General features: G+C 42.2%; 1 protein-coding gene across 1 annotated transcript in view; it reads left to right on the forward strand.

Moving 5' to 3' along the window:
- LOC130028593 (myomegalin) overlaps positions 1-17,268 on the forward strand; it is a 179,565-nt gene that overhangs the window by 38,256 nt on the left and 124,041 nt on the right. The window contains exon 4 of the mRNA XM_056120254.1: positions 16,939-17,015. Within this exon, the coding sequence (XP_055976229.1) occupies positions 16,939-17,015 (77 nt within the window). The remainder of the gene's footprint in view (positions 1-16,938; positions 17,016-17,268) is intronic.

Consider the following 17,268-nt stretch of genomic DNA (forward strand, 5'->3'; position numbering starts at 1 on the left):
TTCAGCTCAGGTATCGCTCCTGACCTCTCCTCAGCAGGGTGGAGGTTGGGGGTGCCAGCAGAGCTGAAATAGCTCTAGAACTGCCAGCCAGTGTCAGGAAAGTTGAGTGGTGCTATCAGGTAGTGAGAGTTAAATTTAGCTTGGTTGCAAGGAGAAAACAGATTCTGTAAGCCTGGGTTTCCAGTAAGTGAAGATCTCTTCCTTCTGGCGGGATTTCAATTGTTTGGCAGAGATAAGCAGATATGGATGGAGTGTTGTTTTTCGTGTTTTTTTTTTGGATACTTTAGTTTTACTCAGAAGCAAGATGTTTCAGAAGCAGAAAACAAGTTTGTTATGTACTAATCAACATGTGTCTATGGATAAGGGGGCATGAAAGTCTGCTTTGCTATATATTTTTCAGATATCTCTCTTCAGAGAGATATTCACCAGCAGGGAGAGAAACAGGAGCAGGAACAGAGGGTAGCAATTGAAGAGCAGAGAGGATACTGGAAATAATCTATATATTTTACTCTTTTTTTGGTGGTGAGGGAAGGAGTTTGGTACATAACCAGTGGGGCTCAGGTGCTTTACACTCAGAGATCACTTCTGGCAGACTCAGGGACCATACGGGGTGCTGGGGATTGAACATGGGTGGGCAGCATGCCATGCAACTGCTCTACCCACTGTACTATCCCTGAGCCCTTAGGAAGTTTTCTGATTTTAATTTTAAAATAATTTAAAACCCAGGGAATTTGTAAAAATAGTATAAAAATTCCTAAATGCCTTTTCCTTAGCTTTTTTTCAAATAAATCCTTTGTTTTAAAAATAGGACTGAGGGGTCAAAATGATAGTATAGCGGGTAGAGTGTTTGCTTTGCACATGGCTGATCTGGGTTCGATCCCTGGCATCCCATATGGTCCCCTGAGCACTGTCAGAAGTAATTTCCTGAGTGCAGAACAAGGAGTTACCCCTGAGAATTGCTAGGTGTGGCCCCCCCAATCAAAAATAAATACATAAATAAGTAAAAAATGAGACTGATACATACATACATAAAAAATGGCAGAGCAATATGCCTAAGGTCGCACAGAAAAATAATGGTCAGATTGAAAGTAGAATCCTTGCCACCTACCCAAGCACTTGAAATGACTTTCTCTTCAGCAGAAGTTCAAGGAATTTTTGTACTTGTCAGAAGTTTAGACTTTATTGGCACTGTAGCACTATCATCCCGTTATTCATCGATTTCCTCGAGCGGACACCAGTAACGTCTCCATTGTGAGACTAGTTGTTACTGTTTTGGGCATATCCAATACGTCACAGGGAACTTGCTAGGCTTTGCCATACAGATGGGATACTCTCAGTAGCTTGCCGGGCTCTCGGAGAGGGACAGAGGAATCGAACCCTAGTCAGCCATGTGCAAGGCAAACGTCCTATCTACTGTGCTATCGCTTCTCCCCTTTGCGTTATTAAGCCAAAGTAGAACACATACAGCAGGATCTAGAGCACTTCACAGATAAATGATTCTGTAATCCGGAGACTGCAACCAAGGGAGATGAGTTCTTTGACCTAAATACCCCTTCTCTAGGAGTTTCACTGAAATGTTCCCCAAAACCATTGTGAAGATTTTTTGTCTGTGTCTTGCTCTGGCCTTTGCTATTTCATCGAAGCAGGTTTGGCCTCCCAGGGAAAGGAGCCTCTGTCATAGAGAGACCAGGCACCCACTGGGGGCTGGTGCAGATTGGAAAGAGGCCCACCCTATCATGTCAAATAGCAGCTAACCCACCCACACATCAGAGAGCAAGCAGGCAGGGTACATGCCGTTCTCTGTCCTGTGGAGAGCTAAGGAACAGGCAGCTGGCCTCCTGCCAGGCAACTTTAGAACAGAATTTGCACTGCAAGGAGCAGCTACCGTTCCCGTTATTTCTGGACTGGACTTGAGGCTGAGAGTGAGTGAATGGTACAGGCTGCCTTGTTAGGGCACTAGGGCGCCTCAGACCCTTAAGCAAGCTCCTTGCTACCATGAAGGGAAGATTTCTGGGAGCCTGAGGAGGATACCCACTGAAGCCTCTCCTCAGTGAAAGGAGGCTGCCAGCTGCAAGGTCCTGGCCTCGAGTCCTGCGGGGTCTTGGTGTTGCCGACAGCCAGGAGAAGGCAAATCCATTCAGGACAGTTTTCCTAGATAAGTTTTAGAACTTCTCTCTAAGGCACACCGATGGCTGTTCTCCTTGGGCCCGCTCGAGCAAATCAATGAACAACGGGAGGACAGTGACAGTGAGAGTCCGTGTCATAAACAGTCACGCTGATAACCGAGTGTAAGTGTAGTTTTGCCCATCTGTCCCAAGCCAGTTGATGAAAATGTGTGTTGTTCTCCCTTGGCTCCAAAGTCCTGGGTCCAGAAATGAAAATAATCATCTTCCCAGAACAAAAACCAATGAAGGTTGTGGATTTCCAGGGCCTAGAAGAGCAGTTCCCTGAGAGGCAGAGAAAACCATTCCCCCTAAGTCTCATCCTTTCTTTCCAACCCCTCCTGGAAGATTGGACTTTAGAAAATCCCAGAGAAGTTAGGCCAGTAGGATCTGATGGTCCCTGACAACCACTGAGCAGAGGTGGTCCTTCGACTGTGGAGAGCTGGGTTAGGCAGGTGCCATGCAAGGGTGCTTATCTGGATGCTATGGAGGGAAGGTGGTGAGAGTAGGTCGAGCCATCCTTTTTGGCTTCCTCGCCCTTATTTGAGTTGCTTCCTCATTTCTCTCTCCCTTCTCGCTATGATGTTTCCTGTCCTTAGAGTATGAGAGTCTGTCATTTTTGCCCAAGAGTCTTAATATAAGACGGGAGGAAATAATAAATGGTCCTGAGGAGGATGTTTCTCTATTCCGAGTTACCAGTTTCTAGAATTTTCTAGCCCTCCTTATGGTATCAGTATTTCTCCCAGCCTTAAGTCCTTGCTGCCCTCCCACAAGTCCATGTCTACCTGTGGAAGGTGAAATCAAATCCTCTCTTTGGTGATGTCAACTACCTGCCATGAAACTCTGTGGAGGAAGAAATCATTTTGTGTTTATGAATTACACTTTTTTTTTTAAAATCCCAACACACAACTATAAAGTTGATCTTCTGTTCCCATTTTTCTACAGGATCCTATTTCTGTGTGGTATAAAACTTCAGCTAGTAAGACTTTGACACACCCTTTAGAATTTAAAGTTAGTGGCTCTTTCTAATGCAACTGATGTTTTATAGTGACTGAATCTACGTTGTATTAAGCTCTGACCAAAGGCCTCTAATAAAATGATATTAAGTTTTACAGCAGCTTTCACCAAGATTGGGACAGAAAGAAGTTGTTAGCCTTGTCTCACTTCTGCAGTAGGAGGTAACACTGACCTAATTTTTTTTGGAAACAGGTGAAAAAAATTACCTTATGGACTATAATAAGTGTGGACTTTTGTATTCCAGTACACTGCCCTGTCAGATGTGGTGTTTCTGGTTTGAAATTCCAAACTTTAAAAAGAAAACTGGAAAATATTCAAACAAAATTTTAAAAATAGAAAATGAGAGAAAAGACTTTTGAGAAGAGGGCAATGTAATTGGAATGTTTAATTTTGGGAAGAACTGAGTCAGAAGTCTCGATATGAGATTCCGTTTAGTTATGCTCTGTCTCAGTTGAGACATAATAAGTAAGATGAGAATAGTTTAATCCTAAGTATTTGACCTCATTAAAAATCAGGAACCAGGGTAATAGTACAGTAGGTAGGGTACTTGCCTTATAGTAAGTAGGGCATTTGCCTCATTTACTTAAACATATTTACTGATCGCATACTGTGTTCCAAGTAATATATATATATATATATATATATATATATATATCAATGAACAAAACAGATAAACATTCTTACTCTAATAGAATTTGGATTCTAGCATGAGGAAACATATTATGAGTAACACTAGCAAATAAATAAAATATGTAGAATGTTGAAAAATAGTAAATCCATTCAGAGATAAAAGGGCTTTAAATGGTCAAGCAAGAGATGAGACAAAGAATGCACTCCTGAAGAGAATGTAAACTTGTTTGGCCACTATGGAAAAATAGTATAAAGGTTCATCTAAATATTAAAAATCAAGGGCTAGAGTAATAGTGCAGCTTGAAGGGCACTTACCTTACATGTGACCAACCAGAGTTTGATCCCCAGCATCCCATATGGCCCTCTGAACCCATAGGTGTGATCCCTGAGCTCAGGGATCATTGGGAATAAGCCCTGAGCACTACAGGGTATGGAAAAAAATTTTTTTTTTAAAGAAGGGAAACACTGCAATAAAATCTAAATGATTCAGAAATCTCACTTACAAGTATGTATGTATGTGCGTATATATAATGCAAATATATATATACACACAAATACGTAATAAAATCATATCCAAGGGTTATAAATAAATAAATGACAGAGTAAGAAAGGAGAGCAAAACAAAACACAAGAGCAGTAGGGCTGGCCATATTTAGAAAGTGGTTACAAAGAAAACCACACTTATTATCTCACAAATTTGTGTGTGTCAACAGTCCAAGCACAGCTCACCTTAGTGGCTTTCTACTTAGGCTTTCCTTGGCTACAGGCAAGATATTTTCCAAGCTGAATACTAATTTGGAAGCTTGAAAAGGGAAGAACCTACTTCTGAGTTCACTCAGGTTGTTGGCAGGTTTAAGTTCCTTATGGTTGTAGGGAGTTCCTGACTCATTATTGAATGTTGCCTGATGTTTTCCTCACAGTTTATTGATATCATCTATTGTTCCCTCTCATATGGTGTTTCCCCTCCCCCCCCCCCCCACCATGGGGCCACTTTGTCAAGCCACCAAGGAGAGGCATAGAGCAGTGCTCTTTAATTATTTGTCCACTAGTGCTGGTCCACAAGTGTAGAGAGGTCATAAGCTACTGGCCTACCATCTTGGTTATTATTGTCAGTCTGTGAAATGGCATGCAGGACATGATCCAGGTCACAGGCGAGAAAAAGTAGAGGCACACTTCTCTAAAGCCAGACAGTCTTCAACTTAATATAGTTATGGGAATGACATTATATCACCTTTGATGGCATGTCCTGCCCATACCAGGGGAAGGGCCACACTCTGTCCACTATACAAACTTCCCAGGGGTTGTGTAGAGAGGAATGAAATGGGAAATAAATATGAGAATGAGCAATGAAGGAAGGTTTCTTCCTGCATTTTATATTTAAGACATTTATAGTCCTCTGAGGCAAGGAAATCATCTCAGATTGGTGGTCTCCATCTGAACTCTTATTCACCCTTTGCATTTGGGTGTTTGTATTGCCTCTTCTTTCATAGTGTTTTACTAAAAATGAACTTCATTACGGGCACAATTTGCTAAATCTGCTTTTTGTTTGTTTGGGACCACCTCCAGCTATGTTTAGGGCTTACTCTTGGCTCTGTGTTCAGTGGTCAGTCCTGGGGGCTTGCGAGATCATCTGTGGTGCTGGGGCTGGAACTCGAGTCAACCATATGAAAGGCAAGCACCCTACCTTCTGTCCTATCTCTCTGACCCTGAGTCTGGTAATTTGGTGGGGGGGGGGGGGGGGGAGGAGCATGTGGAAATGTTGGGCCACGCTGGGCCATGCTCAGAGGTTACTCTTGGATTCACTCAGGGATCACTCCTGGAGGGCTCGGGGGACCATTTAGGATGCTGAGGATCAAACCCCAGTGTGCCTTCCTGCTGTACTGTTGCTCCAGTCCCGAGTCTGGTAAATTTTAACAAATGTATACCCCCATGATGGGGTTGTAAAACAGTTTTATTGATAAAAAAGTGTTGGCATCTATCTCATTAATATAATTATTTTAAACCTCTGTAACACTGTAGCACTGTCCTCCCGTTGTTCATTGATTTGCTTGAGCAGGCCCAGTAATATCTCCATTGTGAGACTTATTGTTACTGTGTTTGGCACATTGAATACGTCATGGGCAGCTTGCCAGGCTTTGCCGAGCAGGCAAGATACTCTCGGTAGCTTGCTGGGATCTCTAGAGGGGCGGAGGAATCGAACCTGGCCCAGCCAGGCCAGCCACACACAAGGCAAACACCCTACCACTGTGCTATCACTCCAGCCCTATATTTGGAAAATGATTGGTTTTCTTTCTGTTAAGAATTTTGTCTTTTATTGAATTTTATTTAAATGGAATCATACGGTGTAGTTCTGGCGTCTGGTTTCTTTTACTTAGAACCACAAACTTTTGAGGTTTGTTTAATTCATGTATTTTTGTGCCAGTAGTTCATTCCTGTTTATGGCTGGTTAGTGTTTCATTGTATAAATATAATGCAATTTCTTTACACTTCACTTGATAAACATATAAATTGTGTCCAGTGATTGACTATGATGCAGTCAAGTGCTCTACCACCAGGATGTCCCCCATGTGATGACTATTATGAAAAAAGTTGCTGTGAACATTCATGTCCAAGCTTTCATTTCTCTTGAATAAATATCCATACATAGAATTATTAAGTCATGATAATAGTTAGACATTTGAATCTATAAACTTTTGGCAAGCCATTTTCTGAACTGGCTTTGCAATAGAAAATGATGTGTAAACAACAACTTGAAGAAGACGAGCAAGTTAGCAATTGGGGTAACAATAGCAGAAGATCGATGGGGGTTGAGTCAACTCGGGGGTAATGGGTCTGGGAGAGATGAGATGGACTCTTAGAGATATTTGTTAAGACTTTGGCTGTCATACAGCCAGCCTGATTCCACCGTCTCAGGACAGACCTCACCAAGATATAATCTGCTGAAAACTCAGGTATGCGGGTTTTGTGACTGAAAACTTCAGGCTTTCACAGAGGTGGGATGGAATACCCCCTCCACTTCCCAATACTCCTGGAAGCACCGGGAGTCACCCCCACAAACCAATGCCAGCACCACCCGTAAGCTCTACTACTGGTCTTGCTTCAGTGAACCATAAATAAATCTGAAAGAGATCAAAAGCCACAGTTAATCTCAAACCCGCACATGGCTGAACAGACTGGAGTAAATCAGAAGGGGGTGAGTTGACCTGGTGCCCACCCAAGCAGAGCCCCTGGTAGCCGCTTGCTTCCACAATCCACAATCGCCGTCATACCCCTGGCCTGACTCCACCAATCTCAGGATTTCATTTCATTTCATCATCCTGTTATTCGTCGATTGCCTCGAGCAGGCCCCAGTAACGTCTCTCTCATCCTAGCTCTGAGATTATATTCAAGGCTATTTAGGAGAATGAGACCCATCATTGTTACTGGTATTTGGCATATTTGGTACGCCACGGGGAGTTTGCCAGACTCTGCCCTGTGGGCAGGCTACATTCGAATAGCCTGCAAGTTTGTCCAAAAATCTCAGGATGGATCTCATTAAGATATAATCTGCTGAAAATTTGGGTATGTGAGTTTTGTGAATGAAATCTCCAGGCTTTTTCGGGTTTGGGATGGGCTACCTGCCCCACCTCCCTATACTTCCAGAAATCACAGTAGTCACATCTACACTGCAAAGCGGCCACAGAATTGAAAAGCTATTCCAGCTTTATTGTACCGATAAAAATACCGAATGCCCTGAACAAATGCCATGATCTCTTAGCACCTGTATTGCAAACCATAATGCACAAAAGGAAAAGGAGAGAGAGAGAGCAAGAAGGAGAGTGCCTCCCATAGAAGAAGGCTGGGGGTTGGGCATGGTATATTGAGAAACAGGGGACATCAGTGGTGGGAAATGTACACTGGTGGAAGGATGGGTGCTGGATCATTGTCTGACTGAAAACCAATTATGAACAGCTTTCTAATGGTCTATCTCACAGATATTCAATTAAAAATTTTTTTAAAAAAGTAATGTGGAGTTCATGCCCAATTCAATCAGCTTAATCAATGGCTGAATAAATAGCAGTACTCCTACATTTAACAACAACAAATAAAGACTTTGGCTTCTACTCTGATAAGGAAAGAGGCCAGTTTGTTTGTTTGTATATTTGGGGGGCCAAGCCCAGATGTGCTCAGGGTTTATTCCTGGCTCTGAAGTCCAGGATCACTTCTAGAAGTGCTTGGGGGACGATATAGGATGCTGGAGATCAAACCTGGGTCAGCTGTGTACAAGGCAAACACTCTCCCTGCTGTACCACCCCTTAAACTCCTGTTGGTTTCTCGGCCACAACAGGTTTGCAGGGTTTACTCCTGGCTCTGCTCAGAGATCACTCCTGGTGGTGCCCTGGGGTTGATTCATGGAACTTAAAAAGAAAGACAAATAATAGCATGTTTATACACCAGTAGTTTTCAGTAGAAAGTGTAAAATTGATAACGGAGAAGTAGAAAGACTTTTCGAATCTTATTTTTTTAAGGGCTGGAGCGATAGCACAGCTGTAGGGCGTTTGCCTTGCACTCAGCCAACTTGGCCGACTTGAGTTCGATTCCTCCACCCCTCTCGGAGAGCTTGGCAAGTTACTGTGAGTATCTTGCCCACACGGCAAAGCCTGGCAAGCTACCCGTGATGTATTCAATATGCCAAACACAGTAACAACAAGTCTCACAATAGAGATGTTACTGGGTCCACTCGAGCAAATCGATGAACAACGGGAGGACAGTGCTACATTTTTTTAAGTAGAGATCTAAGCTGCAACAACTGGAACTTTGCAAGGTGCTTGTCAAGTTTTCAGGTGGGCAGGGTGGAGGGATGGGATTAGGGAACACTCATGGAGGGAAGCTGACACTGGTGGTGGAAAATTGGTGTTGAAATATCATATGCCTATCAATACATTTGTAAATCTTAATTCTTTAATTAAAGAAATTATATTTAAAAAGTAGATGCAATGCAGCGATGCAGTGGAAGGTTAGACTTTTGATAAAAGCATGGATAGCTGATATGTGGTCACAGGAGAAAAACAGGGCATATGAGCACAAACTTTGGTGATGAATAGATAAAGTTATAGAAGACTGTGGGGCTGGAGTGATAGCATAGTGGTAGGGCATTTGCCTTGCATGCAGCCAGCCTGGCCGAGCCGGGTTCGATTCCTCCGCCCCTCTCAGAGAGCCCGGCAAGCTACTGAGAGTATCTCGCCCACATGGCAGAGCCTGGCAAGCTACCCGTGACGTATTCAATATGCCAAACACAGTAACAATAAGTCTCAAAAAAAATAGAGACGTTACTGGGCCCGCTCGAGCAAATTGATGAACAACGGGAGGACAGTGAGAGTGAGGAGACTGGCAGATTTTAGTGAGGTGTGAAGTAAGCTTTATCCTTCCGTTCATATGTTTCCTAACATGTTCCTAAAGTGAGTCGTTTTCTTTCAGATGTGCTCATTCCTGCTGACACTTCCTGGTTCACTCCTAGAATCCTTGTATTTTTTCCCCCTATGTATATACAAACATAGTCAGATTTCAGAGACAAGTCAGATTCCACTGCTTGGACGCATCTTCCCTCATCATCATTGCCTGAAATTATCTTCATTCTCTGTGTTCTTCCAGCAATTACAGTTCTAGTTGTGCATGCTCTTCTGATCCCAGACAGGCAGCTATTTTTCCATGTAGGCACTTCTTATATTAGTACATTATATTACACAACTTTGTGGGTTGTTTAATCCCAAACTTCTTCTGTAGCTTTCAACACTCAGAGAGTTTGTGTTGATGGGTTTCAAAGACTCTAGAAATTGCAGGTGAGGAGACTAAGCTGTACAAAAGATAGGTGACAGGCCACCTTTCCATCCTCTGCCGTCCCCTCTTCCCAGGAGCTAGGTTTTGAGCTCTGCTGGTAAACTGACAACCCTACCTGTAAAGAAGCAGTCTCCTGAGGAGAGGGGTTGGTGGAAACAGGGCAAATACGTTGAGAAAAGGCGCAGAGTAACTAGAGAAAATTCTTGACGGAGTGACAAAAGAGTGGTTTACATTCTGAGCAGTGTCCCTTTAAAAAATATATAATCATCTTCTACATATGAGCACTGTACCAGCAGTGGAAATAGGAAATATACTGGTGAGAATAGAGAGAGCCCCTGATCTCCTTTTTTTTTTTTTTTTACTATTCTGTGTGGGAACATAGTTTGAGTTGTACACTTCTTAACACCCTCCCTGATAGTTTTGAATTTTGTCGGTTGATGAGTACCATAATCCCATAAAAAAATTCCAGGTACTTTTGCACCACAGGATAATGACGCAGGGCAGAAAATATTTTCATGGAATGGATTTAAATCTTAAGACTAATATCTTATATGGCAGTGTTGCATAAAAGAAACATAATGTGAGTCACAGATATAATTTAAAATACTCTAGTGATCTATTCATCTGTAGTGGGGAATTCAGTGGAATACTATGCAGCTCTAAGAAAGAACAAAATCATGTAATTGGCCCTAGTATGGATGGAACCAGAGGATATCATGTTGAGTGAAGTCAGTCAGAAGGAGGGATAGGTACAGACTAATTTCATATATGGGCCTTAAAGATACACTGCAAGATAGCAACAAAAGGAAAGGCAACATAATAGGAGAACTGAGTCACACAATTGATTTGGGAGGGGGTTGGAGTCCTTGGGAGATGAAGCGGGTAACTGCTGATTGGTATGGTGTTGGAATTATATACATGAGAAACCATGATTAATTGTAAACCAAAGAAACTGAACAAAAAAAGCAATTAAAAATTAAAAATACTTTAGTGGAAGTAAATATATATATTTATTTTTATATATTTTATTTTTTATATTTTAAATATTAATATATGAGTAATGCATTGACATATTAAAATATTTTTATCATTTCAATTTAAAATCTGTTTAACATTTTTTGACACTTTATATATGTATATAGCACAGCGGTAGGGCGTTCGCCTTACAAGCGGCCAAGGTGGCCGACCCGAGTTCGATTCCTCCGCCCCTCTCGGAGAGCCCGGCAAGCTACCGAGAGTATCTCGCCCACACAGCAGAGCCTGGCAAGGTCCCCATGACGTATTCGATATGCCAAACACAGTAACAACAAAGTCTCCAATGGAGACGTTACTGGGCCCGCTCGAGCAAATTGACGATCAACGGGAGAGCCTTTACTTTACTTTACTAATTTACATATATCTTTTTCCACTGCTGGAGATCAAGCTGGAGATCAAGCCCAAGGGCCTTTCATATGTCCAAGGTGATGACACATCTTGATCCACAAGATTTATATTCTTTTGTTGTGGAAGTCTTAAAAGTCCAGTGTGTACTAAGTCTTTGAAACACTTATAGCGCATCTCAAGTCAGCTCGTTCATAGCCTCATGTGACTTGTGGCTGTTGCCATGGCAGCAAGTGTTCAAGTGTTCAAGTGCTACCCCTGGTCCTTCACACTGGTCCAGCTTCAGAAGCATGACCTGATGCTGGGACCTGGCTCCAGCATGCATGTGTAGTAGCCTTCCACGGAGGACTGCCCACCAGGTGTTAGAATTGAGATTAGAGTTTGTTAGCTTGGAAGAAAACAGTTCTGGGCTTTGCATGCAGAACATGAATAACTTTGTACATTTAAGACAACAGATCAAAATAAATGTCAGTCCAGAACCAAGAGCTGAATGGGAATCTAATATTAGTTCAAATTAGATTAAAAAGACTTCACAGGGGCCCAGAGAGATAGAATAGTGGGTTGGGCACTTGTCTTGCCCGCGACTGACCCAGGTTCAATGCCCAGCATCCCATATGGTCCCCTAAGCGCTGCCAGAAGTAATTCCTAAGTGCAGAGTCAGTAGTAACCCTTGAGTATTGCCAGTGTGACCCAAAAAGTCACACACACACACACACATATATATACACATATATCTATCTATATATCTATCTATATACATATATCTAGATATATATATATATATATATCTATGGGCTGGAGTGATAGCACAGTGGGTAGGGCGTTTGCCTTGCACACAGCCAACATGGCCAACCCGAGTTCGATTCCTCTGCCCCTCTTTACCAAGAGTATCTCGCCCACACGGCAAAGCCTGGCAAGCTCCCCGTGACGTATTACATATGCCAAACAGAGTAACAAGTGTCACAATGGAGATGTTACTGGGCCCGCTTGAGCAAATCGATGAACAACGGGAGGACAGTGACAGATATCTCTATAGCTATATAAAGATATATACATATATATTTATCTATCTCTATATATCTCACAGGGCCAGAATAATAACACAGTGGGCACGGTGCTTTCCTTGCATGTAGCTGACCCAGGTTCTATCCCCAGCACCTCATATTCCCCTGCAATTCTGCAAGGAGTGATCCCTGAGTGCAGAGCCAGGGGTTAGCCCTGAGCTTTGCTGGGTATGATCCTCAAACAAACAAACAAACAAAATATTCAGAAGTTTCCTGTGTACCAACTTAGCTGTAGAAAATCAACATTATTTTTATATTTCTGAAGCTTCAAATGAAAATTTTACTTATCCCAGGTCTAGACCCGGTACCCAGAGAGACGTCGGAAAGCAGGGACCATTCCTTGGAACTTCAGTTCCCCAATGGCAGAGGCAACCTGTCTTCCTCGCATGCCCTCAGCCCTTCCAGGGGGCAGGACTCCTGTTTCCACACTATGGGTCCTGGGGTTTGCAGGGGCTCCAGCCCCACCCCTGGTGTTCACAGGAGGCCCCCCTTGGACTAAATTAAGCCCAGCCAGGCCTATTTCTGTAGAGAGACACTCCAGCCAAACAAGAGAGAGATTTATCCTGCTAAGGAATGTCCTGGGGAGAGGGAGAGAGTCACTGAAGTCACTTGTATTTATGTGATGCCTCCTCAGCTGCCAGCCCATTTGGAACAGAGCCACAGAAATTTCTGAGACCCAAACAAAACTTTAATGGAGCAATTGAGAAGGTCAAGCTGGAGACCAGTGCAATGCCGTGGCAGTGCCTGTGTCGAGTCCTCTGAGCAGAGAGTCTAAATAAATAAGTGTAGCCTCAAAGTTTTCTCCATATATTTTAATAGTTCTGCTCGAGCAAATTGATGAACAACGAAAGGACAGTGACAGTTCATGTTTTATGGCAGTTTTAAGTTCACAGAAAAATAGAACAGGAGGGACAGAGATTTCCCCCCTTGTAGCTTTGAGTACACAGACACACAGACAGACACACAGACACACACACACACACACACACACACACACTCACACTCTTCCCATCAAAGACCAAAGATGCCAGCCCAGGGTAGAGCACCTGCTTGTATATGTCAAGGTGTGAGTTTGATTTCTGCTGCCACCTCTTATCCTGGGTGTGATCCTGACACTGCAGTAGTGACAATAACAACAGTATGGGGCAGGGATGGGGGAATAAAAGAAGACTGGGTTTGTAAAAACAATGAGAAGATTCCCCATTTTAACCTCTTTTCTTGGATTCCTAAACACAATGTTAAGCTCTCTCTCTCTTGAATGATTCAAGCACCTTTGGGAAAACTCGGATTTGTTTATTTAATTGGGCAAGGTGGGCCTTTTCAGCTGTGCTCAGGGGCTCCCCCTGGCCTGGATCTGTGCTTGGGAGTGACACTTGTGGTCCTTGGGAGATCGTGTCGTGTCAGAGATCCAACTGGCATCAGCTACATATCAAGTAGGTGCCTTAACCCCTGTACTATCTCTCTCGCCCCCAAACTAACCTTTTTTTGTGTTGAGGCTGTGTGTATTTCATCTTTTCATTTACATCTTTCCATTTAATTTTCCCAATATCCCACTATTCATTTGCACCCACAAGGAAAATGAAAACTTAAGAGTAGGTTGTAATTAGCCCCTAGAACTGAGGGTAAACTAGGTGAACCCAGAGGAAATGTAAAAATTGGTTAAATATCTGCCAGTTCACAGTATTTAAGCTAGCAGGATGTGAGAGAGCTAGTATTTGCATCCAGGGCAGTTTTCTCCTAAAGTTAACTGCTTTTTTTTTTTTTTTTTTGCTTTTCGGGTCACACCTGGTGATGCTCAGGGGTTACTCCTGGCTTTGCACTCAGGAATCACTCCTGGCAGTGCTCAGGAGACCATATGGGATGCTGGGAATCGAACCCAGGTTGGCTGCGTGTGAGGCAAATGCCCTACCCGCTGTGCTATCACTCCAGCCCCTAAAGTTAACCTCTTTTTGCCAGCACACACCTCTGACTGAAGTGGCAGATCTTTATTTTCCCGGGCAGTTTGCTTGTGTCAGATTTCTGTCTTTTCTACTTACGAGATTAAAACTGGGGAACCGAGAGGAAGGGCAACTCAAGGTGATAGATGTTGAGTTGGGTCTAGGACCATTTCTCTGGAGACTAAAACCAGGAGTTGCAGGATGGGGCTGCACCGATTTTTGTTTCTGCTACTATTTATATCTGTCACCTGTGTTTTTCCACAAAGCTCTTTGGTTTCTGGTTCTCTTGTGTTGTCACACACTCAGTTATGGTCATGTTTAATTATGTTTAATTGCCCATGGGCTGAGGGCTGTGCCTGTTTCGGTCCTGGTCTTTATGGTACCTTTGAGAGTACCTTCCATCCAAGTAGTGGTCAGTAGATATTTCACATAAAAGCAAGTAAACATGGGCTGGAGCCATAGCACAACGGGTAAGGAGTTTGCCTTGCATGCGGCCGACCCAGGTTTGATTCCCAGCATCCCATATGGTCCCCTGAACCCCACCAGGGGTAATTCCTGAGTGCAGAACCAGGAATAACTCCTGTGTGTGGGTATGACCTGGGTGTGACAAAAAAAAGAAAAAAAACGGTAGGGGTACCCAAAGGAAAAAAAAAGCAAGTAAACAAATATAACCATCTCACAAATCAGCTCCTCTGTTCTTAGCTCAGTGACCACATTTTCTGTCTCTTCATTGGTTTCTTTCTCTTGTTCTCTCTCTTATTTTTTTGGTTTACTCGGTCCACACCTGACCATGCTCAGGGGTTACTCCTGGCTCTGAAATCATGAATTACTGCTTGTAGTGCCTGGGGACCACAGAAGATGATGAAGATCAACCTGGGTTGGCCTGGCTGCGTACAAGGCAAATGCCCTACCTGCTGTACTACTGTTCTGTCCCTCTTCATTGATCTCTTTATCTCTGTTTCTCTAGCTCTCTCCTTTTTTTTTTTTTTGGTCATTCTTACTCTCCTTAACACACACACACACACACACACACACACACACACACACACACACTCACACACACACATACACACACACACATACATACATACGTACATACATACATGCCAGACCTGGCTGTGTCTGTCTAAACACCTGCTTTATCTTAGAACTCACCTGTAGTCTCTGTGTCACCAAGATCTGATAGCTAAGTTTGTTGAATTAAGATCAAAATAGAATTGTTTGCGGGACTTCACTAAGGACTGGTGTGGGTTGGGTTTCAAGTAGTGATGTAAATAGAGGAGCTTTGTTATTAGGATATGAATCCTAGCATTTTGTATTGTATAAACAAACGTCCACACTTCTCTTTGGTAGACTTGCTGCTAAAGCAGATTTTGGCCGAAGAGTTTTTTTGCTTCATACAGTCTCCCTACCTATCAATCACGGAGCTGAGTACACTGTTTTGCTGTCCTTTCCTTAGGAATGAAAGACAATTTTCACACGTTGAGGCAACTTTTGTATGTAATTCGGGGCTTAACTACACTAGTGCGAGATAGTGAACCTGCAGTTGATAGAAAGGCAGAAACTACCTCTGGAGAATTGCTTTTCTCTACCCTCGATTCAAAGGACTTAATGTTTTGAATTTGAATACTTTGTGATTAGTCTCACATTAAAATAAAGTATGAGCAAAGCTGGTGGTATTATTTTTGTGGAAAAGGAGAGGCTCTGATTCATTTGTTATATAAAAACAGGTTTTGGGGGGTAACTTCTTAAAAGTACAGTTAGTTAATGACAAAGCTATGTAGCTAAATTCACTAGAGTTCTATTTTTACTCAAAAACTCAGTGAATGGAAAAAAAACTTCCCAAAAAAGCTCACTTGGAGATACTAAAATGTTTCTTAGTGTGCAAGGAACAGCCCCTGGTCAGGGATATTAAAGATACTCAGTGTTTATCCTGTTTAATAGAGCTATGGTATCTGAGAAGACCGAGAAAGAAATATACTCTACATATGAATAATATTTATAACTATATTTTTCCAAGAAGAGATCTGATTTTCAAATGACAGTATCTAAAAATAAAGCCCATTCACTAAGTCTTATTTTTCATTTTGTTTGAAGACTTTTTCTCCTGACTCTAATGCCAAGAAAAACACTTTGGTTCTGCAACATACTGATTTTTCTAGCTGCTGATTTTATCAATGAATATATGGTGCTGGTATGTCAAGCCACCCCCACCCCTTTTTAAATGAGTGCCTGCTCTCATGCCAGCAGCAAACTATGAGGCTTATAAAATAACATAAAACACAGTCCCTTCTTAAAGGTGCTTGAAGATTAGTTGAAACACACACATACACACTTTTTCTCAAGTACACCCAGAAGTATGCCAAGTTAAATACTGAAGCCAACATAACGAGACCATCATGTAATATTGAGCACAGAGCTGGCAATTTAGTAACTGCTCACTGAATTCTCTTTCACTGATTGATAAGTTAGAATGGATGAATATCTTTCACAGGGCTAGGTTGCTGTGGAATGAATAAAAGAGTACTGAACTTAGTTCAAATTTGAAATATGCTTTGTTTCTATAGCACAGCCAAATAAAATATAGAATGTTTGGTTCAATTTGAATTTGAGATAAATTACAAACAGTTTTTTTTACCATAATTATGTCTGAAATATTGAGAGGAGTACACTTATATTAAAATTTATTCCAGGTAATGATAAGCACGTTGGGAAAATGGGCACATGTCCTAGGGAACTGCTGAATCTGTACTATTCGTTCATCCTTGTCTGGGTTACAAGTCCTTACAAATTCCTATTTATGTCAAAGGTTATAAAGAGGGATAAAATGATATATGAAACTGTGGGTCAAGGAAAATCTCAGGTAGAAATCTGCTCCAGGATAGAGGACCTGTGACAGTTACTAAAGGTTAATGTCTGTGTGCTTTTCAGAACATTGAACTCAAGGTTGAAGTTGAGAGCCTGAAAAGAGAACTCCAGGACAAGAAACAGCATCTGGATAAAACATGGTGGGTTGACGTTTAAACTAGCTTATTTCTGTCTATCTAGAGTCTGGCTCACTAATCTAAGAACTATAGAAAGAACTATAGACTTGGAACCAAGTTCCTTAACCTTAACTTCATTTAAGGTTATTTCAAGGGAGTGAAATGGAGTTCATGAAGAGAAGAAAACAATATTTTCCCCGTTTTTTGTTTTCTTTGGTTTTCTATTGTAAAAGTGTGGTTTCTTTTGGGCTGGTGAGATAGCTCAAAGAGTAGAGTA

This window comes from Sorex fumeus, unplaced genomic scaffold, assembly GCF_029834395.1.
Source record: "Sorex fumeus unplaced genomic scaffold, SorFum_2.1 ptg000001l, whole genome shotgun sequence".
Lineage (NCBI taxonomy): Eukaryota > Metazoa > Chordata > Mammalia > Eulipotyphla > Soricidae > Sorex > Sorex fumeus.